We start from the raw sequence: 23,872 nt of genomic DNA, 5'->3' as shown, positions 1-23,872 counted from the left end.
CTTTACTATTCATTCTTACATTTTTCCATTTTCCTACTTTCCCTTGTATTTGAAATAAATGTCTTCCTTTCTCTTCTTTTTCCCACATGCTTTGCCACTCTTCCATTATATGTGCTTTAATAATAGATTTCATTTCAGCAACACTATATGCAATATTTATTATTGTTTCCTCTCTTATTGCCTTTTTTGCATAATAATCTGCCATTTCGTTTCCTTCTACTCCTCTATGTGCTGGTACCCATCAAAATTTAACTTCTGTTCCCAATTTCCTTAATCTAAATATGGTCTCATAAATTTCATATAATATATCTATTCGACTTTTGGTGGACATTAATTTAACTGACACTAATACCGATAATGAATCCGTACATATAATTCCTTTTTTAATTCTATTTTGTTCCATCCATTGAAGACTAAATGATATGGCTAGCATCTCCACTGTATAAACGGATAAATGATCTGGAGTTCTTTCCCTAAATACTAATCCTATTTGTGGTATTACAAATGCAAAACCCGTTTTCCCCCCTTTTATGTCCTTTGATCCATCTGTGAATATATGCAAAAACGACTCATATATTTTTAATCTATATTTTATCCCAGTTTCCTTTTCCTCCACTACCTCTTATTTTATCATAAATACTATAATCAACACACACTTCTGAAAATATCCATTTTGGATTAACTGTATATAAAAACTTTTTAATTTGTACTTTATCTTGGATTTTACTCTCTTTTGCCCATTCTTGCACTTTCCAACTACCATATTCCTTCTTTATTTTCTCAATTTCCCAACATGGGCTCAGTGCCCTTTTTGCTATATGTTCATTGTCTTCACACCCTTGTATACTTGCCCAATAATTTAAAGCTAACTGTTTTATTCTAAGCTGTATTGGCATGTCCCCCATTTCTACCTGTATTGCTACAATAGGAGTAGTTTTTATTGCTCCACAACACACTCTTAACGCTTGGCTTTGTATGATTTCAATCCTTTTCATTAATGTTTTAGATGCTGAACTATAAACTATACTCCCATAATCTATCACTGATCTTATCATTGCACTGTACATGTATTTCAACGCCTGGGTACTAGCCCCCCATTCATATCCTCTCACACATCTCATTATATTTATTACTTTTTTACATCTTTCCTCTATTTTATTTATATTATCTTTCCATACTAACTTTTTATCAAATATAACTCCTAAATATTTAAAATTATTTACTTGCTCCAACTCTTTTCCATATAATGTTAAGTTCTCCATTACTTTCTTGCTTTTTGTAAACACCATACTTTTAGTTTTTTCCACTGAAAATTTGAAACCCCATTCATATGACCAGTTTTCCACTATTTTAATTGCTTCCTGCATTTTCTTTTGCACATATTGAATATTTTTTCCTTTCTTCCACATTGCTCCATAATCCGCAAATAATACCTTACCAAACTCATTACCCACATTCTGAAATACATCATCTATCATAATAGAAAATAGTATTGGGCTAATGACACTTCCTTGAGGAGTGCCATTTTTCCTCAAACCACTCTTTTTCTTGTGTTGATTTGTGGTGGTTCTAAATCTGAGTGTGTGCACTACTGATATCTAGCGAACTGGAGAGCCATGATGGTTCGGCTAAAACAGTGGTTCTTGACTTATTCGCAGGGGCCCACTAGATGGCCCCAGTAGACTTGCAGGGGCTGTCTGACATTTATTAGGGCCCAAGCCCTGAAAGGGCGGAGGCCCTATTGTTTTCGTAAGGATTTTTTTTTTTTTTTTTTTTTTTTTTCTTCATTATTTTTTTTTGTGCCTTTTTGCCACTTTTGGGGCCCTTAACATGCTCAAAAACTCTTGAAACTTTGCACACAGGTCAGAACCCGCGGCCATCAGGGCCGGACTGAAGCTGGTACCTGGGCGTGGCAGGGGGGCTCGACAGCGCCCCCTGGAATGGGGTCCGAAATCTTGGTCCACATATCAAACACGCTTGCATGTAATAATATGAAACTCAGTACACATATAGATCTCATCGGGCCGCACAACTTTCGTGCTCTGAGTTTTACAAAAGCCCAACAGGAAGTCGGTTATTATACGTTGTTTGGAAAACGCATACAATGGAATGTGAAATACTCCTCCTAGGGAATTCATCCGATCGCCGCCAAACTCGGTGTGAATGAAGTCAAGACATTGAGGATGAATTCTTGCGAACAGATTTTTGATATCTCGAACGGTTTGGCCGTGGCGAGGAAACAAATTTATGGCGAATAATGGGACACAGGAAGTGTGTTATAACTTCTGCATACATTATCTGATCTTGCTGAAACTTCAGCAGTGTATTCGTTGTAAGAGGCCGATCACATGGATGTGACCTTTATGAGTCAAAGTTATAGCGCCACCAACTGGCAACAGGAAGTGTGTCACTTTCAAAATGCTTTGAAATCACTTTCTTATTTTTACCCGATTTGCTTAAAACTTTATGTGTATAATGTAGACACCCGGCAGATGTAGACCTGTGGAAGGATTATTGATATCTTAGATACTGTTGCCGTGGCAACGCATCAAACTTTAATATTCTTTTCGGATTCTTTTGAGACTCTTCACATGCTTGAAAATGCATGAAACTCGACAGACACATCACATTTATTATACAGTAGACATGTGCAAAGTTTCAGAAACGGGCGTGGTGGAATGGCTCAGTAGCGCCACCTTTAGTCAAAAGTGGGGGGGTTAGTTTTATCAACAGCAACAAAACTTGGTATGTGTATTGTTCTCATCAAGACGGACAACTTTCTAATTTACAGTAACTAGCTCGGACCAAGAGGAAGAGAGATATTTTGGTTTGAATGTGGATTTTCTGGAGAATTTTCTCTCCCTCTCTCTGTGTCTCTGTGTGTGTGAGGGGAGGGGGGATCTGACTATTGCTTTTATATTGTTAATCAAGGTTTCAGGGGCTTTTGGGGTCCTTAACGTGCTCAAAAACTCTTGAAACTTTGCACACAGGTCAGAACCCCCTGGCATCAGGGCCGGGCTGAAGCTGGTACCCGGGCGTGGCAGGGGGGCTCAACAGCGCCCCCTTGAACTGGGTCTGAAAACTTGGTCCATAGATCAAACACGCTTGCATGAATTACTATGAAACTCGGTACACATATAGATCTCATTGTGCCAAACAACTTTTCCCCCGTCAAGTTTTACGCCAGCCCAACAGGAAGTCGGCTATTATGGGTTGTTTGGAAAACGCTTGCTGTGGAATGTGAAATACTCCTCCTAGAAAATTCACTGTGTCCCCTCCAAACTCGGTGTGCATGTAGTCAAGACTTTGAGGATGCTAAATTGCAGACGGATTTTTGATATCTCGAACGGTTTGGCCGTGGCGAGGAATCGAATTTATGGCGAGAAAAGAGAAACACGAAGTGGAATAACTTCTGCATACATTAACTGATCTTGATGAAACTTCAGCAGTGTGTTCGTGGTAAGAGGCCGATCAGATGGATGTAGCTATTGTGATTCAAAGTTATAGCGCCACCAACTAGCAGCAGGAAGTGTGTCACTTTCAACATGCTTTTGACAAAAGTGGGGGGGTTAGTTTTAACTACAGTAAAAAAAACTCAGTTCATATATTGATCTCATCGACCCGGACAACTTTCTAATTTAAAGTCATTAGCTCTGACCATCAGAAAGTCAGATATTTTGATCTGAATGTGGATTTTTTTTGCAAAATCAGCCTCTGAATTTTTAGCCACCTTTAACTAAGTGGTTTATTTTATTCCCACCAAACTTTTTCAACATGATAAAAATATATTAATGATGCTAAATTGTGAACGGATAATAAATATCTCAAACGGTTTTGCTATGGCGAGGGATTAAAGTATTGTCTAAAAAGGAAACACTAAAAGGTTCATATATTCTAAAAATTTAATTATAAACCATTTATTACTATATAAAAGTATACAAATACCAGAACTTAACTCATTTTATTCTTTTTTTTTCAATTTAAGAATGAAGTTTAAGTTTAAAAACTGCCAGAATGGTTGTTTAGTCTAAACAATAAATAAATAAAGTCAAACATAGTGCTATACTGCCCTCTTGTGTTCAAAATCAGGTAGGCCTATTATATCTATATAAAAATATACTAGGTATGTGACGGTAAGAATATTTTACCACTGGTTAACTGACGTGTGACACCGCTGGGGGCTTTTTAATCTCTAACTTAAAAACGAAAGTAAAATATGTTCGTCCGCACGGACATTGATAATGGTGCGGAGCAGAGCGAGCATTTTCAATAAATTCCTATGGAAGGAGGAATGACCTAAAAAACGTTGACTCTGTTCTGCTCGTTCCTCGCTGAGGATGCGCACCATTATGAATGCCTGTGCAGCCGTGAGCATTTTAGTTTCATTTTCGGGGAGGATTGCTTGAATGTATTTAAAAAAAGCACAATGTTGTGTTTTATTGCTACTGTACAAAAATATAAGTTAACACTTTGCAGTTTGAATGATGTTCTGAACAAAATGACAGAGTATGTTTTTATGTGTCCACTGTTTAATCGCGCCCTCGTTTTAGAGATTCCCAAGTTATTTTTTCATTTAAGTTTTTTCATTGTTCTAATCAGGTCAGGCAAGTAAAACTATCTGTGTCTTATCCATTACATTTTTATATAATATATATACACTACTGTTCAAAAATTTGGGGTCAGTAAGATTTTTAAGCGAGGTTTCTTCTGCTCACCAAGGCTGCATTTATTTGATTAAAAATACAAACAAAAACAGTAATATTGTAAAATAGTATTCCAATTTAAAACAGCTGCTTTCTATTTTAATATATTTTAAACTGTTATTTATTCCTGTGATCAAAGCTGAGTTTTCAGCATCATTACTCCAGTCGTCACTGTCACATGATCCTTCAGAAATTATTCTAATATGATGATTGATGCTCAAGAAACATTCATTATTATTTTAAAAGTTTGGGGTCAGTAATAATTTTAATTTTATTTTTGGGGGAAAGAAATAAAATAAATCAATACTTTTATTAATCGAGAATGAGTTAAACTGATCAAAAGTTACAGTACAGACATTTAAAATGTAAAAAAAAATTATATTTGAAATAAATGCTGTTCTTTTGAACATTACATTCATCAACGCATTTTGAAAAAAAATCTGTACACAACTGTTTTCAACATTGAAAATAATAATTAATATTTATTGACCATCAATCATCATATTAGAATGATTTCTGAAGGATCATGTGACACTGAAGATGGGAGTAATGATGCTGAAAACTCAGCTTTGATCACATAAATTAATTACAGTGTAAAATATTTTAAAATAGAAAACAGCTGTTTTAAATTGGAATAATATTTCACAATATTACTGTTTTTGTTTGTATTTTTAATCAAATAAATGCAGCCTTGGTGAGCAGAAGAGACTTCTCCTAAAAACATTAAAAATCTTCCTGACCCCAAACTTTTGAACGGTATATATATATATATATATATATATATATATATATATATATATATACACATATATAAATACATATACATATATATATATATATATATATATATATATATATATATATATATATATATATATATATGTTTGTATAATATATATATATATATATATATATATATATATATATATATATATATATAAATATAGCTGCGAGCAGCGATGGAGGGCCAAAGCCGGCGGTACCGCCACCCCGGTGCCTTTAGGTAACTAAAGGCACCGGGGTTGCGGTGCCACCGGCTTGGGCCCGTAATCGCTGCTCGCAGCTATATTTATAAATACGCTACTACATTATATTTAAATAACATAAGAATTAAACTGCTAAAGATCTGCTAAAAAAGTATAGGCTACAAGTGCATTCTCTTGAGAAAAGTAGCCTATAACCATTGAACTCTCACATGGATGATTTTTCACAGAGCAGTATCATTTTGGCTAACAAAACTGACATTTTTAGTCAGTTGGCTAACTGATTATAGCATGCTACTAAATATAACTTAAAACATGTAACTTTTATGATTTAATAAGCTAATTTAATAAGTTAAAGTTCAATGTTTTAAGTTACACAATGAAGTATATAAGGAAGGAACATGTTATCTTCCTGAAGTTGGGTTCCTGAAGTTACAACATAGTCGCATAATATGACGTTTAGCCTCGATGATCCAATAGCAGCCTTGCTTCAACTACGTGAGCAGATGCTGTGTTGAAATGCTGTGAATTTCAGTTTATCCTTCATTCTTTTGCCTCACGTTACTAACGGTAAAAATAAGTTTCCATTAAATATGATAGGCTACTTGATCATGAATAGCATAAGTGTTTTTATATGTAAATAACATTCAGAAACTGTATTTGAAATGAAATGAATAAGGATCAATAAATAAATATTGATACAAAAAAACATAAGAAATTACGTTTATTGATTATGACTGATATTTGACATGCACAACATGGACGGATGCACACAGCGTCTAGTATTTTCTGCTACCGATTATTATGTTAGCAGTAGCCTTATAAAACAGACGCATATGCAGCCTATTGTGCTGTAACTGATTTTTAGACGTTTATTTGAGCATTAGAGTCAAAACGAAACTGAAAGAACATTAAGCTTGAATCAACTAAAAACGAAAGTGTTGCTCAATGACTCAGGATTCAGCGCTCAGACCTCACGCAGCACTTGCAGCCTCTGAAGAAGAAGAACAGTAAGTAGCTGTGGGCTATGTCCTTCATTATGCCTTATTTATGCATTTTTTTTTATCCCACTGGAACTTTACGGTTATTTGTGAATGAGATTTTAAAGTGCATATAGGACACTTTGACATCTATAAGATCAAAGGCGGATATCATGTAATTCACACTCATGCGCTGTGTTGCTAATGACCATGATGTTCTGCTTATATGAAAATAAATATGATGAACAAGACACCCAAAGTAGTACTTATTGCTATCGCTGAAAATAACAACATTTTGTCACATTTAGCTTCAAACAATGTTTAAAAAACTGGTATGAATTTTTGGTAACTTTTTAGCACATTTACAACAATATTTGTCAACTTAGAGATATTTTAAATAGTTAAATCTAAATATTATGTTACACCTAAATGTTAAATGTAAAATCTAAATTTAAATGTTAAATCTAAATGTTAAATCTAAATCTAAATCTAAATGTTAAATCTAAATCTAAATCTAAATGTTAAGGGACAAGTTCGGTATTTTACACTTAAAGCCCTGTTTACAGATCGTTTCTGATGAAATAGAACGGTTAAGATTAAAATTTGGACCCATGCTGCTGTCCCGAGAATTTTAGGTTTCTTTCGCTTTCCAGAATGGCTGCATATGTGCACTGGAACAATCCTTCCAAAAAACGCATTACACTTTCGTTTACAAAGACGTGAAACTCACCGAGTGGTCAGGGGTGTTCACTGATATGCTCACACAAAAATCGCTGCAAAAGATGTTTTCCAACAGGTGTTTTACCATTCGTTGTAAAACTGTGGACCTATTTTCCCAAACGCCTCACACCTGTACATTCTTCCGTTGAGAGCTTGAATAATAGACACTCCAGCCCAGTTGGTGGCGGAGTAATACCGTACCTCACAGCACATCCAAAACAAGTCAATGGAGTTGGACAAAAACTACGATAAAACCTGTTGGCGTCGCTTTGAAAGCCTTTTTCGCTTTTAAGACTCCTCCATCGCTGAAAAGCCAAACCGATGTTTACCCGTGATTTTTGCTTCTTTTTCTCCCTTCTTTTTCTTGCTTCGTCATATTTTCTCTTTTTCGAATCAGATTTACCCTCCTTCGGCTCTTGTCCGATAGAATAACTGTGGTCAGTCACATTCATTTTCACGAAACTCTGCTGCTGCGTCTTTTCCTGCTGTTTGTCAATCGAGTTAGTGACGAAACGCGCTCTGTAGCGCTGTTTGTATGGAAGGCCAAAAGGGCCAAAACGTGTGAAACTGTCGTGTAAACACGTAATTACGTGTTAACACGCAAATTACGCGTAAACACGCAATTTACGTGTTAACACGTCATTACGTGTTAACGCGTAAATAACGTGTTAACACGTAAATTGCGTGTTAACACGTAAATTATTATGGAACGCCGTTGGGGACAATACTTATTATATGCAACGCGTGAAATTTGGACGCATTAACACGCACAGTTTGTACGCGTAAATACGAAGTATATGTTCGGGTGTCGCGTCAGACCGCACAACAGCCAATAGTGTTGCTCTATTTAGGATTTCATTTGCATTTGTGATGCGATGGCACGTTGCTGTATACATATATAAACATCAGACGACATTTCTTTCCGTGAGGGATGATGTGCTGTTAGGTAAGCAAATACCTATGCAAACGTCACACGTAACATTTGTTCGTGAATGAGATCGTAATTTTACGTTGGCATGTACATAGGCAAGCGTAAAACTTTAGAGTCAATGATGCATTTATACGTTGGTTGTGATGTCAGTGCTGTGTCATGCTGTGGCATCTCATCCCGTTTGTACTCATGCAGGTTTTTTGTCTCCGGTAACGTGGAAAAGTGGATTGCTGATGGAGTTTTCGGTTCCTTGCCACTGTTGCCTTTGGCTTGCTCAGTTGGGGATATTTTGGGAATATTTAATTTAATTTTATCAATCAATAAAACCTTGTTGTGTTATTTTGGTTTATGCTGTGAAGCTGCTTTGACGCAATCTGTATTGTGAAAAGCGCTATATAAATATACTTGACTTGACTTGACTCTCTACGATGGCTCTTAGAATTTTTGATTAAACTGTCAAAGAACTTTTACAGACTGCGTTCAGTTGGCATCCTCTTATAACAGGCTATATGTATAACATATGTTAACATATACAACATACAACACTGGATACGGCCATAGCCAGGGTTTAATAATTAGTGAGGACCACGGTGGGGTGTCAATAATTATACATAATAGTGCCAATAAATGCCATAAATCATTCAACTTCAGAATACAAAGCACCAGTATCCTATGACAATTTACAAATATTTATTCAACATTTAAACATCACATATATTGTGGGAAATGCAAGAGTCAGTACAACACAACTCAATATTTTTTATGCCTAATATTTGAAGTAAAAAATAAAAACTTTTTTCAGGCGTCTCCCATCCATGTCGCACATCAAATAAGACTCAGAAATATTACACGTTCAAAAATGTCATGTTTACACGACGAAAACGTTCGTCTAGAAACACGTAAAAAAATACACGGCCATAAATGTTGCGTTAAGGCGATACAAACGATCGTGTCTTTAAATAACATGACAAAAAACTTCGCGTTTAGACGTACAAAACGTTCGCGTTTACACGGACCAAAAAGACGCGTACAAACTGTGCGTGTTAATGCGTCCAAATTTCACGCGTTGCATATAATAGGTATTGTCCCCAACGGCGTTCCATAAATTATTAGACATTAGCACCACCTACTGGTTTGGTGCTCTTGCTCAAACACACAGAACCTAATTAGATTAAGGTTGTAAAAAGCCGTTTTTAATGTGAAAATACATGTTGAACAATGTATTTTCAGAATATAGGATACAACTACATATAATAATTATTTTAAATGGGCCTATTTAGACAGTTAAGTTAACTATAACTAATCAAGCCCTGAAAGGCATGACCATTTTCACAATCACAATAGAAATTGTGTAAGGATAATTACACATTTCTCCAAACAGTATTTTCATGTACACTTATACCATATTTCTAAAGCATCTTTTTATAATTTAACCTCTATGCATTTGTTAGAGAGCCCCTTCTGATAACACCATTAAGCCTTATGAATCTGAGATAGTGCATTGTTTTGCTGTGTTTTTCGAAGTTAATATATATATACATATATATATAACAAATAACAAAGTTATTTATATTACAACACACACACTACACTTTACGCATTGTATTACATTACACACACAAACACATATATTACAAAGTTATTTATATTACAACACGCACACTACACTTTACAAATTATACTACATTACACACACCACACACGTGATTTGCGTGCTGGCACATTGGAAACCATGGAACTTTACTGGCTGGCATGGCTATCTTGCACAAGCACAAATAACAAACAAATCCTGTAAATTTGCGCAACTGCATAATCAAGGTCAGTGAGAGAGATTGTTTCTGCTTCTGTATCAAGTCTTCATGTCAGGTCCAGCCGGAGGACTTTGTCCACATCACAGACAATAGGCCTAATCTCTGCAGGCAAAGGGAAAATCCAGATCCAGCCTTGACAACATTCTCCACACCTCCGAGAGAGAGAGAGAGAGAGAGAGAGAGAGAGAGAGAGAGAGAGAGAGAGAGAGAGAGGGAGGGAGAGAGGAGAGAGAGAGAGAGAGAGAGAGAGAGAGAGAGAGAGAGAGAGAGAGAGAGAGAGAGAGAGAGAGAGCCCGGCGCGCGCACTCTCACTCTCACCGCACTGTCGACCACCACAGAAGACCAATTTATTATTATTTTTCTATAGTAAAACTGTTAGCCTATATTCGTAAGGGTCTGTCTGTCATCTATCTATCTTTACTTATTTATTATTCAGTTTATAATGACGTTTATAATAACTGCATCCAATTTCTAAATTTTGTCATTTGATTAGTTGTGCCAGTTGTGCTCATATTTTTATTTTAAGGACTTAAATTATTTTTTTACATAATTGATATCGATTATTTATGCTACCAAATGTCATCTCTGAGGAAAAAAAAAAGAGAAATGGGTTAGGCTACGGACATTCACTTAGCCAACTCTTAATAGACATGGGGGGATAATTCGAAGTCGAAGATAAATAATTCATAACTCTGAAACAACATCAAATCGTATTGATTCCAAATGCAACGGTATTTTGATTGCATATAATGGCAGACTGTCGCGCTAATCGCTAAGCAACTCATGACAAACTTAAATAAAGTAAAAAAATAACTATTTTCAACGTATACAACCCACCGTAATATGTTTAACAGTGTTTATTAAAACCGAAAGTAGCTATGTTTTGTGCTGTTTGTTTTCACGTCTCTGTATTTACTATACGATGCGCATCACGGGCGTGCACCAAACTGAAGATGCCAGGTGACGTAGGCTCAACGTATCCATTAGGTAAGAGCTCGTTCACAATCTCATGAATAAATACAATACAACGAAGGTGTGCATCATCACATTAATAGTCATGAGAATGATTACAAACAGTTACGACAGGCAGTGTCAACGTGACACAACACCTTTATTTTATTTGAATTATTCATGATAGAGTGACGCAAGCACAACGCTGAGCATACCTCATCAGCCATCATCAGCCAACGACGGAAGGGTATAACTTGCAGGAAACTGAATAGATAGATCACGAGTGTAATCTCCAAATCTATCCAAACATTGGCGAGAATATAGCATAATCTCTTGTTCTGTGTAGTAATATTACAGTTTATTTTAATAATTGTTGGTCTTATATTCACAGATTTCACATTTGAATATCCATTGTAAAATGTAATTTTATGGCAGGAATTCTGTCTCATTTCAATTATTAATAATTCAAGCCACTCTCGTCTTAGATTATTATTATGACATACGCATGTGTGTATAATATAAATAATATAAATAAGGGGGGGGGGGGGGGGGGGGGTGTGATGTAGTATAATTTGTAAAGTGTAGTGTGCGTGTTGTAATATAAATAACTTTGTAAAATATATGTGTTTGTGTGTGTAATGTAATATAATGTGCAAAGTGTAGTGTGTGTGTTGTAATATAAATAACTTTGTTATATATATATATTAACTTCGAAAAACACTGCAAAACAATGCACTATCTCAGATTCATAAGGCTTAATGGTGTTATCAGAAGGGGCTCTCTAACAAATGCATAGAGGTTAAATTATAAAAAAGATGCTTTAGAAATATGGTATAAGTGTACATGAAAATACTGTTTGGAGAAATGTGTAATTATCCTTACACAATTTCTATTGTGATTGTGAAAATGGTCATGCCTTTCAGGGCTTGATTAGTTATAGTTAACTTAACGGTCTAAATAGGCCCATTTAAAATAATTATTATATGTAGTTGTATCCTATATTCTGAAAATGCAATGTTCAACATGTATTTTCACATTAAAAACGGCTTTTTACAACCTTAATCTAATTAGGTTCTGTGTGTTTGAGCAAGAGCACCAAACCAGTAGGTGGTGCTAATGTCTAATAATTTACGTGTTAACACGCAATTTACGTGTTAACACGTTATTTACGCGTTAACACGTAATGACGTGTTAACACGTAAATTGCGTGTTTACGCGTAATTTGCGTGTTAACACGTAATTACGTGTTTACACGACAGTTTCACACGTTTTGGCCCTTTTGGCTTTCCATACTGTTTGTTCGCTGTCGGCTACGGTAGAAACATGACGTCACAAAAGGGGTGGCCGTTGTTATGTAGATATAAATTACTCATTCTAAGTTAATACAAACATAACGGTTCATTAAAGGTATAGCGGAGGATCTTTCCGGATTTTATATAAGAACCGCCCTCTCCACTTTTTGAAAAAATGCACATGCGCATTGCGCAACACTCTCCCTGCTCCCGAGAGGGAACGCCGGTTAAACACCTGCGTGCGTGCGAGGTTCTCCTCGTGCACGCTCTGTTTACAAGTTGCTGTCGGCATCGCTCATACAAGATTACTTTCCAAAAGAAGATTTGCACGTTTTCTCCAAATAGCATGCCAAACTTTAAATTTAGATTTAACATTTAGATTTAAATTTAGATTTAACATTTAGATTTAGATTTAATATTTAGATTTAATATTTAGATTTAACATTTCGATTTCGATTTAGATTTAACATTTAGATTTAGATTTAGATTTAACATTTAGATTTAACATTTAGATTTAGCATTTAGATTTAACATTTAACATTTAGGTGTAACATTTAATATTAGATTTAACTATTTAAAATATCTCTAAGTTGACAAATATTGTTGTAAATGTGCTAAAATCAAACAATCAAGTGATAGTCATAAGTGAACTTAAATTTGTTTCAGGTGAGACTAAACAACACTCAGATAAGAAGTACAAAAGACTGATTGTGTAAGACAAAGAAGGAGAAGAGAGAAAATGGTCCAAGTAGTTGGTCAGGATGCAATCATTGAAGGTAAGATTTTGCATTATTAAAACATTTTCTCAGTCGCTTTGGTACATTTATCAAATCATGACAAAGGCTGCATTTTATCTGTATGGCGTATGTCAATTTCAACAGTACAAAGTTACACATCTGTATCTGGGTTATTGATTGCAAGAGATTGGACAGGATTCACATTTACTCTTTTATAGTTGGTCTGTCAACAAATTACAGTATAATGTCACTGCGGAACAGGAAAAAAAATGACAACACATGAACAGTACAAATAATGGGGATATAACATTAGAAAGATAAACAGGAAGGAAACACCCCTCAAGCAGAACTATGCCACACTATATGGGGAATGACTGTGCAGTCTTGATACACCTCATCTCGTCCCGATCTGTTGGGCCACAGATTCTGTTCCACATCACAATGGATATTTTATGTATAGTGCTCGAATTGAGGGGGGGCTGGGGGGATCCGGGACCCCCATAAGGTATTAGGGACCCCCCATTAGAAGTAAAAAATAGAATTAGGGGGGTCCCTCAGATATTTTTATTTTAGTAAAAATAATAATGACAAATCTGATTAAATGCATGCAATGGATACAGTAAATTTCGTGAATTCATTATTTACAATCATTTATTTTAAGTTTGTTTATAGGCTAGTTGCCATGTCTCTTTAAAATGTAAACGCCCCGCCCCACATCTAAAGAGCGCAGATGTCATGCTGCAGTAACACAGGGTTTGTGATGTGAAAATATTAATGGAACAACACAATTGTTAGATTCCAAAGACATCAGTGAAACAGGTTATCTCATGATGATTATAAAACCATCAACAGTTCACCATCATCACCTGATCTCATTTCACTTTAGCTTTTTTTGCTGATGCAAATGTGTTTGACAAACACACTGTCACAGCGGCAAAAAAAAGACAAAAGATATAATAAGAGTTAAGAGCCCAACTAATGGAAACACTACTCACTGTTATGGTGACTTCAAATGAAACACATAGAGTTAAACCTCTGTTAATTCTCAATAAAAACTTTTGTAGACGTCTGACAGAAATAAAGCCAGTCTGGTTAGTAATAAGTGAAGCTGGTAATGCTGTTTGTGGGGTCGTTTAATCCTCCTCTGCTGAGTTCTTCACACATTTAATGTCTCCTTTTCTCTTCAGTTGATTTCATCTTAGACTGTGGCTGAAGTCAGTTCTTGTGTGTCTGCTCGTCTCTTTTTCTGTTCTCTTCTTTCCTTCAACGATTCTGCTTGTTAACAGGCTTATTAAGGCTGAAATGACTCCATATTTAATATACACAGACTTTGTGGCTCAGATAAGGTCCAGTTCTGGTTTATTTCTTTGCTCTTGGCTGACATGTGGCATTGCTATGGCCTGCTTGTGGCCCAGATCTGGCAAACAGGAGTGAGCCGCCCAAGTGCCATCATTCCACGCTGCATGTGGGCCAGATCCGCATTCCACAAGTGCCAGATGTGGGCCGGATCTGGGGCGAAACAATGTTGCTATCTGGGCAGATACGTGTTTTCTACGTTTCTATGTAACACATTATATATAGCTATGTTCAGTTCTCCATTTCAGTTGTGGGAAAAGAGACTGAGTTTATATATATATACTAAGTATGCATTTCTGTTTGAGAGGTCATTTCTCATTTGAGATTTTCGTTATCCCTGTTTCTGAAGAAATTTGATGCTTACCAGTACTTACCTGTCCTGAGTTTTGGTTTATGTCTTCACCCACTGGTTCCTGAAATAACTTTGATGTCTGTTATGGATGAATGCTGAGTTGACTTTTGAGAATATCCTGGACATGCTAAACTTATAAACTATTCCAAAGACTGTATCTTGCCCAGTTGTCCTGCACTCTTTGAGTAAAGCTCCCGCACCTGGGTTCATACCTATTACAGCCTGATAGTATTTTTCCATTCTTTTGCTGCTGTTTAAGTAATAAAAAAGTTGTGAAGATAGATATCCTTTTGAAGTTACTGACTGCTCTTTTATCACTGCTTTTGGAGACATTATGAAATAATTATTCCTGTGCCACTGTTGAATCTGACAGTGATACCATCCAGTGAGTCTGGAAGCCATCTGATTATTTTCTACTGAATTTGAGACATTTCAATGTATTTTGAAGTCACTTGCTTTTACGGGTCTTCAAGTGCCTTATATGTAGGGCCCTGGTATATTTGCCATAGTTGCCCTTTTGGGTCTGCTGATTTGTCACCCTCTAAATCCATATTACTTTAGTAAGTAATTTAAAAGAAGAATTATATATATATATATATATATATATATATATATATATATATATATATATATATATATATATATATATATATATATATATATATATATATATTTATATATATATAATTCTTTATCAAACGTTTTAAATAAATAATATATATTTATGCATACTATGATCAAATATATTGTATATTTTGTATAAAGTGTATATTGCGAGACTAACCAACCCCAAAAAAACTTGGGGACCCCCCATAAGACTTGACTCAAATGGATGGAAATCTTCCACCAATGTTTTAGCCGAAATGATATATAGATCAGAAATACTGTAAGATTGGTCCGTGTCGCTTCAGTTTTTTTATACCAAAAAGGCAAATACAAAAATGAAAAATTTAAACCAGACGGTCATTTTTTTTTCTTCCTTTTTTTTTTGTTTTTTTTTTGTGTAGCTACTTCATCAGTAGATACTTTGCTAAATTGTGACTTCAGAAAGCCAGGAAATCAAACCGATTTTCTATTTGTCCAGTTTTGGTCTTGTTATTTGTGACGTGGGCTGTAGCACGGGGGTGTGGCCGTGGACTGTAAAAAGACTGAACATAGAGGACGACCTTTTTCACCGGAAGTGCCATAGTTTTTATTATTAATATAATAAATGTGCTAAATATAAGGCAGTCACGGACTGGTCATCGCGAGCAGCCGGGAAAAGTGAAATTTGGCACATTTTCCAGCTTGTCTGTATTTACCTACTTATTTGTTATTAATTCATTTTATTAATATACCTTACACACTTGGTCAGGGGATGCATTTTACAGTACAACCACAAAATCATCCCAGTTAATTTTCAGTGGGATAGGAAGCAGAAGGAGGGCAGCTCGCCAAGATCCAGATCCTTCATGGGAATCTAGCATGAAAGATAAAAAGACTTCCAAGCGAAAAAATACAAAAAATTAAGTATATATATATATATATTAGTCAGGTTTTTAGCTCTTGTTAGCTCTCCAACATTCGTCTCCTCTATAGCACTTAAAAAAACAAATTCCCACTATAATAGGTTCTCTATTTATAGAACATTTGTGACCACATCCCAGTGCTGTTTCCTTGTTCCTGCTATAAAGATTAGAACAAGATTTTCAGAGAGAGGTAACTACGTAGCAATTAAAACGAGAGAGCAAAAAAAAAAAAAAGAAGCATTTTATAGATAGGCGGGCCAGAGTCCAATTCATCCATTTGAAAACATGCAGTAGATCCATACAATAAACTGCCAATAATGTTATTTGTTGACCATAAATGCATTCAAACTGCTTACATTTCATATTTAGACTTTTTTTTAACAGGAATGAAAACGAGGCTGCCTAAGGATTGAAGGATAATGAACTGATTAATAAAATAACATTTTAATGAAAGTTTGTGTTAATGAAAGGCTAAGATGTAACTACACTGTAAAAAATTATTTTGTTGACTTAACTCATTATTTTTTGTTATCTTTTTGCATGGATATTTTTAAGTTAAACTAACTTATTTATAAAAGTGTACCTGACAAATTTGGAAAAGTTTACCTGACAAGTTATGAAGTACAATGAACTGATTTAATTTAGTTAAGTTAACTTCGAATTTAAGTTAAGTCAACTAAAGTTAAGTTTTCTAAACTATATCCAATGAGTTCACCAAACTAAAATTAAGTTTTCTAAACTACATCCAATAAGTTCAGCCAACTAAAGTAGTGTTTTGAAACCTGCAGCAGACAGCAGTACCAAATAATTAATTACTACTAGAACATTAATTTGTAAAATACATTTGATTTTTTTTTTTTTAAATTATGGAAAATTAACGATCACTGATACAATTTACAATAGTTAAGTCACCTTTATTTATTTAGCACTTTTTACAATACAGATTGTATCAAAGCAGCTTTACAGTGATAACATGAAAATAATACAACAAAGTTTGTTTCTAGAAGAAAATTGCGTCATCTTCCACCTTAAGTAAAGCAGATCAATAATATTGTTGAATATTAAATGTCCGCAACTAAGCAAGCCAAAAGCCAAGGCAACAGTGGCAAGGAACCAAAACTTCATCAGGTGACAGAATGGAGAAAAAACCCTTGGGAGAACCCAGGCTCAGTCGGGGGACAGTTCTCCTCTGGCCAACGAGCGAAGTGTATGATTATGATTCAGGCAGCATTACAGATCAGAAGTCAGATTGGATCAGAACATTCAGAATGTTTATCCAGTTCCATCTGATTGGAAGTCGGAGTCACGCCAGTATGTAGACGAGTTTGTTGAGGATCAGTGCTGATGGCTGTAGTGTCAATGAGGCCTTTACAGGGCTGATGAGGCTGGCACTTCAGGGATGTGTTGTGGATGAGTCCAGGCGCAGGTCCACCACCTGATCTAGATACGGCCCGGATCCGGCTGACTTCAGTAAACCTTGGAATAAACAGAAAGACTAACATTAGCATAGATGCCATTCTTATGATGTAACAAGTACATCAGGTGTTATATACAATACAATTTTTTTTTGCAATGAAATTGCAGAAAACAACCTCATGGAAAGGTGTTTTACACCTGTCTCAATGCATCTCTTGTGGATTCATTTGTTAAATAACATTAAACAAGATCAACCCACAGCATTCAATATAGAAACATCCTTTGTTCCAAAAGAAACCGTTTAAACATTGTTAAACACATTAAAGACCTATGAATTGGCTTAAATGCCATTTTAATATCAACTAAGTTACCAATTATTTATGCTCTCAAGCTTCAACAAATTCATCAATTAAACTAAACACTCTAAAATGCCATTCCCACAACATACCGACACATGAAACATCCTGTTCACAACATTCCTTTCAAAAAGAAACTCTGAAAAGCATTAAAGGTTTTGTTTAAACCTCGTAAGACTTTCGTTCATCTTCAGAACACAAATTAAGATATTTTTGATGAAATCTGAGAGCTGGCTCACTTCTTCATAGACTGCTGGGTAATCGATGTCTGCCAGCCCAGAAAAGTTCAGGTTTTACTATTGTAAAAACATCGTTATAATAGTCCAAGTGACTACAGTGGCTCAACCTTAAGTTTATCAAGCGACGAGAATACTTTTTGTGCAAAAAAACACCCAGACTTTTTTCAACTATTCATTTTATTTTGTGTGGGCCTCTGAATGAGCTCATGAGAGCGCCACAACGCATGTGCGAGAACTGAGAAGATGACGCTCGCGATCATTTGATGGTAAAGTGTAAAAGGTAAGCCATTCATTTTGCGGCACTGGTAAGGCACTTTTACGTTTTCTTCTTGGTTTCTCACGATTCGAACATCCAGGAAATGCACACTTTAGAACCATTTTAAACACTACATTGAGACCCATCTGTGTCATATTCTCAGTTCTCGCGCATGCATCGTGGCGTTGTAGAAAATGAAGAGTTGAATAAAGTCATTATTTTTGTTTGTTTTTTTGCACAAAAAGTATTCTCGTCGCTTGATAAACTTAAGGTTGAGCCACTGTAGTCACTTGGAGTATTTTACCAATGTTTGTACTAACTTTTCTGGACCGGCAAAATGAAATTGCCTAGAAGTCTATGGAGGAGTGAGACAGCTCACAGATTTAATCAAAAAAATCTTAATTTGTACTCCAAAGATGAACGAAAGTCTTAACCCGGATTTTCACAAACTGCAGAACGGCTGCGGATCGGCTCCGCTGCGTGTCGGCTCTGTGCTGCATCATCCTTCAATACCCACCAGGTCTGGATTTGTTGTGGAATGGCTGCGGCCATGACTGACAGCTGCGGTCACAAGGACCCACGACATCTCGTGAATTCACGTATATGATCGCTGGATATAAGTGCTGAATTGCTGTGGAGCTCTCCGGCACCCGGCAAAAATAGAAGCTCTGCGTATCTGCTCTGGAGGGCTGCAGATCGCCGGAGTCGGAACGCAGCCGTTCCGCATTCAGAGAAAATACACACATTGACTTTAATGGAAAGCTATTGACTCCACCGCCGTTCCGGAGCGGATGCGCAGCCGTTCCGCAGTTGGTAGAAATTAGGGGTTATGGGGTTGGAACAACATGAGGATGATTAATTACAGAATTATTTTACAATAAATGATTAATGCATGAAAGAATTTTCATTTTTGGGTGAACTAACCCTTTAATATTTTTGCTTTCAAATGCCTAAAACTTCAGACTACAGGTTTATAAACGATTCACATGATGAATTTAGGAAGATGGTTGAAATGTGTTCTCAAATTACAAGTGACTCAAACAGGCATCACTGAAACATGCAGTGTTTCAATCACAACCATTTCCCATATTAATAAAAACAGTCACATTTAAAAGTACAGATATAACAAGTTACTTATTACCCACATCAATTCAAATTGATAGTTAATTTTAAGAATTCCCAAAGATTACTGTGAAAACTCACCTGTATCTGGTGCTTTGCAACTTATGTAGTGACTTAAGTAAAAAAAATCCGGTTGGTGAACAAGCGTCGTCAACTTGACAGAACCTGCAAGTCGGACACGAGGAAATACAATGAGATGATCTTCTACAGTATGTGCAAAACACTCTGATTCGATACACTCAATAATCTTAAATTCGTGACAACATCATGACATCCTATTATCATTTTCTTAAAACATGAACATAAGCGCGACGACATGGCACAAGATCCAAACTCCGTATAGTAACTTAATAATGAAAACATTCAAACCACAGACGTATTAACTTAATTGTACATCACCCATATCGATTCAATTTAACATTTACTTTTGTAATTCAAAGATTGTGGTCAAAACTTACCTATATCTGGCGCTCTGCAACTGAGTTGAATTGAAGTGACTGAGGTAAAAAAAATTCCGGTTGATGAACAAGCTTTTAGTCAAAGTACTTGACTGAACCTGTCAACACGAGAAAGTACAATGAGCGAATCTTCTATGTGCAGAAATACACTCAATAATCTTAAATTCGTGACAACATCGTGAGTAATTCACCCTATTATCAAGATTTCTTAAAACATGAACGAAATGGCGCGAGGCCGGCAAAATCCAAACACTGAATAGTAACGTTAGCCTAATGAAAACCGTTACATTTCAAACCACAGACGTATTACTTGATATATTTATATCACCCATATCGATTCAATTTGACAGTTACTTTTTTAATTCAAATATTATGGTGAAAACTTACCTATATCTGGCGCTCTGCAACTGAGATGAAACTGAGGTAAAGAAAATCATCCAGTTTCCGCGGGCTTCTCGAAAATTCTCAGAGAGAAAAAAATGATTCACCGAATCATCTTGAGAGGTTCATTTTCATGAATCGCCCACGATGGATTGAATCTGACCATGAATAAAAACTGAAACAGCTAGACAATTTTTTTGTGTGTGTAATTTAATTAATTTGTGCTCATAATTTTAAATAACAGTAATGTTTTTAATGTAGGCTAACGTTACACACTAAAATAATATTGAAGTTTAGGTTTTAATGCAGTCTACCAGACAGCAAGATATATAGATAAATTAAGTTTAGTTTACTAAGTTTAGTTTACAAAGTAAATTTACTTCTATTAAAGTCATTTATGCTCCATTAGAGTATAATTGAAGTAAAACCAGCAGAAAATTTAGTGCAGTTGTTTCAACTTACATTTATAAGTTAAAATAACAATTATACTTGTTAATTCAACAGAAAATCGCGTGCAGTTGTTTAAACATACATTTTTGAGTTAAAATAACAATTTAAGTTGTTCATTCAACTTTCAGTCTAGTTGAGGACAAGAAAACTTAAAATTTCTTGTTGTCTGGACAATCTAGTTATCTCTACTCACAAAAATAAGTTGAAATAACTAAATTGCAAAAATATTTTTTACAGTGTAGTTAAAATGCTGAATATTCTAAATTGTATTCTGTTCTTCAACTGTTTTATCTTTCCCCCTCTTATTTTGGACCCAGATGAATTCAAGAGAAGTCTTCGTAATAAAGTATCTGGTCTGAAGGAGGTCAATTCCCTTGAGCAATGTGAATTCATACTGTTTTTCTGCACCATTGTTTCTCGTGCTGGAACTGACATTGACGCTGCAATGAAGTACATTGATCAAGCTACAAATGGTGAAGCCAGATTAATAATAAAACATAATTAATTAAACTTAACCGATTTTTTTTTTTAATGATCCAATTAACAATCCACTTTTAACTGCCCTACAGGTTTCACGCCAGTCATCATGGTGATACTCCATTCTACGTTTAACACTGAGAGATTTATCCCAGACAGCAACACTGCTATACAGAGAGATGACATATTTGCAGTGGACTGTCTGATTTATGATAACGAATTGCTGAGATGTCAGAAGAATGACAGTGCAGTTGCTAAAGCTGCACAGCACCTCAATTCAAAGGTAGGCATGTTGATCACCATGGACACTTTTCACAAACTGCGATGATGTGTTTCCAGTTATTAACATAAAAATCTAGCAAAGTTTTTATATTTCCATTTTTTTAAATGTACATTTGTAACACTATACTTTTTTATAAAAAATAAATACAACATAAATACAGGGAGGGAAGGTCGGCTAAATTTGACACCTTTTTCTCTTCTGACTGTTGTAATCAATCTCTTTATATATTTTTCTCGTTTAGAAACTTGTGGAAAAGCTATCGTGTATTTTTCTTTTCTTTTGCTATTGCAACAATCAGGAATGCAATGATCATATTTGCTGTATAGAAGTTTACCCATTCATGACAACTTCCGCTTCTGAAACCAGCAAATGTGTGAAAAGGGTCCAAAGTGAAAGATGAATGTGTGTTTTATTGTAGTTAACACAAATATATTCATATATTAATTTCCCTTCCAGAAACTGACTTCATATTATTTCTTGAGTAGTAAGTATTCCAAGCTTTACATTCTTCATTCTTCAGTAAAATGTTCACTCTTACTATGCAATATCGTAATTAATTATAGTTATAAAAATAAATGAAGGAATAAATGAAGGAACGTGAAGGAATAAAACAAAAACCTGTGGTATTATATTTTATAAAAGCTGTCTTTCGTTCTTGCAGAAGATGGTGGAAATCGAAATCTATCCACAGACCAGAGTGCTGAAAATGGCAGACTAATCCCTGATGGAGACTCGCATGAATTCCTTTGTTGCACTTGTTACTCTCGTTACTCTCGTTGGCTTATTGCTCTTGTTGTCCTTGTTATCCTCATTATCTTGGTGGTGCTTATTGCATATGTTTTAGGTCAAAAGCTTTGTTGTTAATTAATGCAGTGCTAATTAACATGGTCTGCCTCTCATTTAATGAAGAATGAAATTAGCATTTTGTGATTTTCAGCAGTAACTATCAGCTGCTCAAATTATCATGTCAACAACATACAGAAATATCACCAAAACTGCATTTATAGTAGACAGCATGAAGAGAATAAAATTTTGAATATAAATTAGCAGGTAACTGGTTATATGATGATGCTTAGAAATGTCTACAGTATGTGAGATGTGATTCTATAGATATGCATGAACTTCACTTTTAAAATAAGTGTTTTGTGACTGAATAGTTGAGGCACAAACGGTCAACTGTCATTTTCAAATGTGCTAATGTTGCATGTCATTGTTCAAAAAACAGCCTAGCCTATAAACAGCTGTTTCTTGCCACTTTTTATTCATGTGTTCTTTCATTTTTCCTATTATTTCTGCTTTACTCAGTGGACTATTTCATTTCCTTGTACTTCCACATATGTACCCTCAGGACTAAACCAATGTTCTGTAGATTTATAAGTATCTCATATATTAACTATTGTCTTGTTGACTGGCCACTTAATAAACTATTTAAAGCTGACAGAGTCTGTACAAATAACTGCCTTTATTGGCTTAACTTTAACACAAAAATACACAACATGCAAGACGAGACGCATTTATTTAATCTTCATAACACTCAGCCAACTTAACATGCGAGAACCAACAAGGGACATAACAGGGAGTTTAAATACAAGACAAACATAATGACTGATAGGTGATAATTATACGTAACCATAGAAAACAAGGAGATAATAAGTAACCAAGGAAACCAAAAATAAAACAGAATATTATGGTTTATTTACATAATAGAATATAAAAGTCCATAACTATGACACTACTAACTGTCATGTCTTCTGCCATGTTGATTATATCGGGAACAATAGCACTCTTGCGAAAGCTGCAATATTATATTAGTTAGAAAGTGTTTATTTGGCCACTTCATTCTCTACCTCAGCCAGTTGGTGTTTCACTATGAAGAAAAACACAAACACATAAAATTGCAAAATGAAGTTAAAACAATAGATAACATAAGCACATAAGTACACTGCAAAAAGTTATAAACAAACCTGCAATTGCTACCTTAAAGAACTATTTCTACCTGATATAAAACATAAAAAATTAATTCAAATTATATATTAATTAATTAATGGTTCAGTGATGTTAAATATTATTTTTGACTTGAATTAAACCACTTAATATAGATGTCACCATT

General features: G+C 35.2%; 1 protein-coding gene across 1 annotated transcript; it reads left to right on the top strand.

The window, feature by feature from the left end:
- The first annotated feature begins 6,186 nt into the window (after positions 1 to 6,186).
- On the top strand, positions 6,187 to 23,199 carry LOC307158651 (uncharacterized protein). The gene is made up of 6 exons (XM_079871405.1): positions 6,187 to 6,696; positions 13,038 to 13,147; positions 21,320 to 21,475; positions 21,572 to 21,762; positions 22,219 to 22,246; positions 22,424 to 23,199. Exons 2-6 carry the CDS (start codon positions 13,111 to 13,113, stop codon positions 22,624 to 22,626), a joined length of 615 nt encoding a protein of 204 aa, XP_079727531.1. The 5' UTR covers positions 6,187 to 6,696; positions 13,038 to 13,110; the 3' UTR covers positions 22,627 to 23,199.
- Positions 23,200 to 23,872: the final 673 nt, after the last annotated feature.

Source organism: Squalius cephalus, assembly GCF_949319135.1.
Source record: "Squalius cephalus genome assembly, chromosome: 5".
NCBI classification, from domain to species: Eukaryota; Metazoa; Chordata; class Actinopteri; order Cypriniformes; family Leuciscidae; genus Squalius; species Squalius cephalus.
The sequence above is the reverse complement of the archived record's forward strand: the minus strand, read 5'-3'. Positions and strand labels throughout refer to the sequence as shown.

Excerpts from the sequence above, each read along its gene's own strand:
- LOC307158651 (XM_079871405.1), top strand. The coding sequence starts at position 13,111 with ATGGTCCAAGTAGTTGGTCAGGATGCAATCATTGAAG. Across the intron at positions 21,763-22,218 it reads CACAGCACCTCAATTCAAAG|AAACTGACTTCATATTATTT; the intron begins GTAGGCATGTTG and ends TTTCCCTTCCAG. Across the intron at positions 22,247-22,423 it reads TTCATATTATTTCTTGAGTA|AAGATGGTGGAAATCGAAAT; the intron begins GTAAGTATTCCA and ends TCGTTCTTGCAG.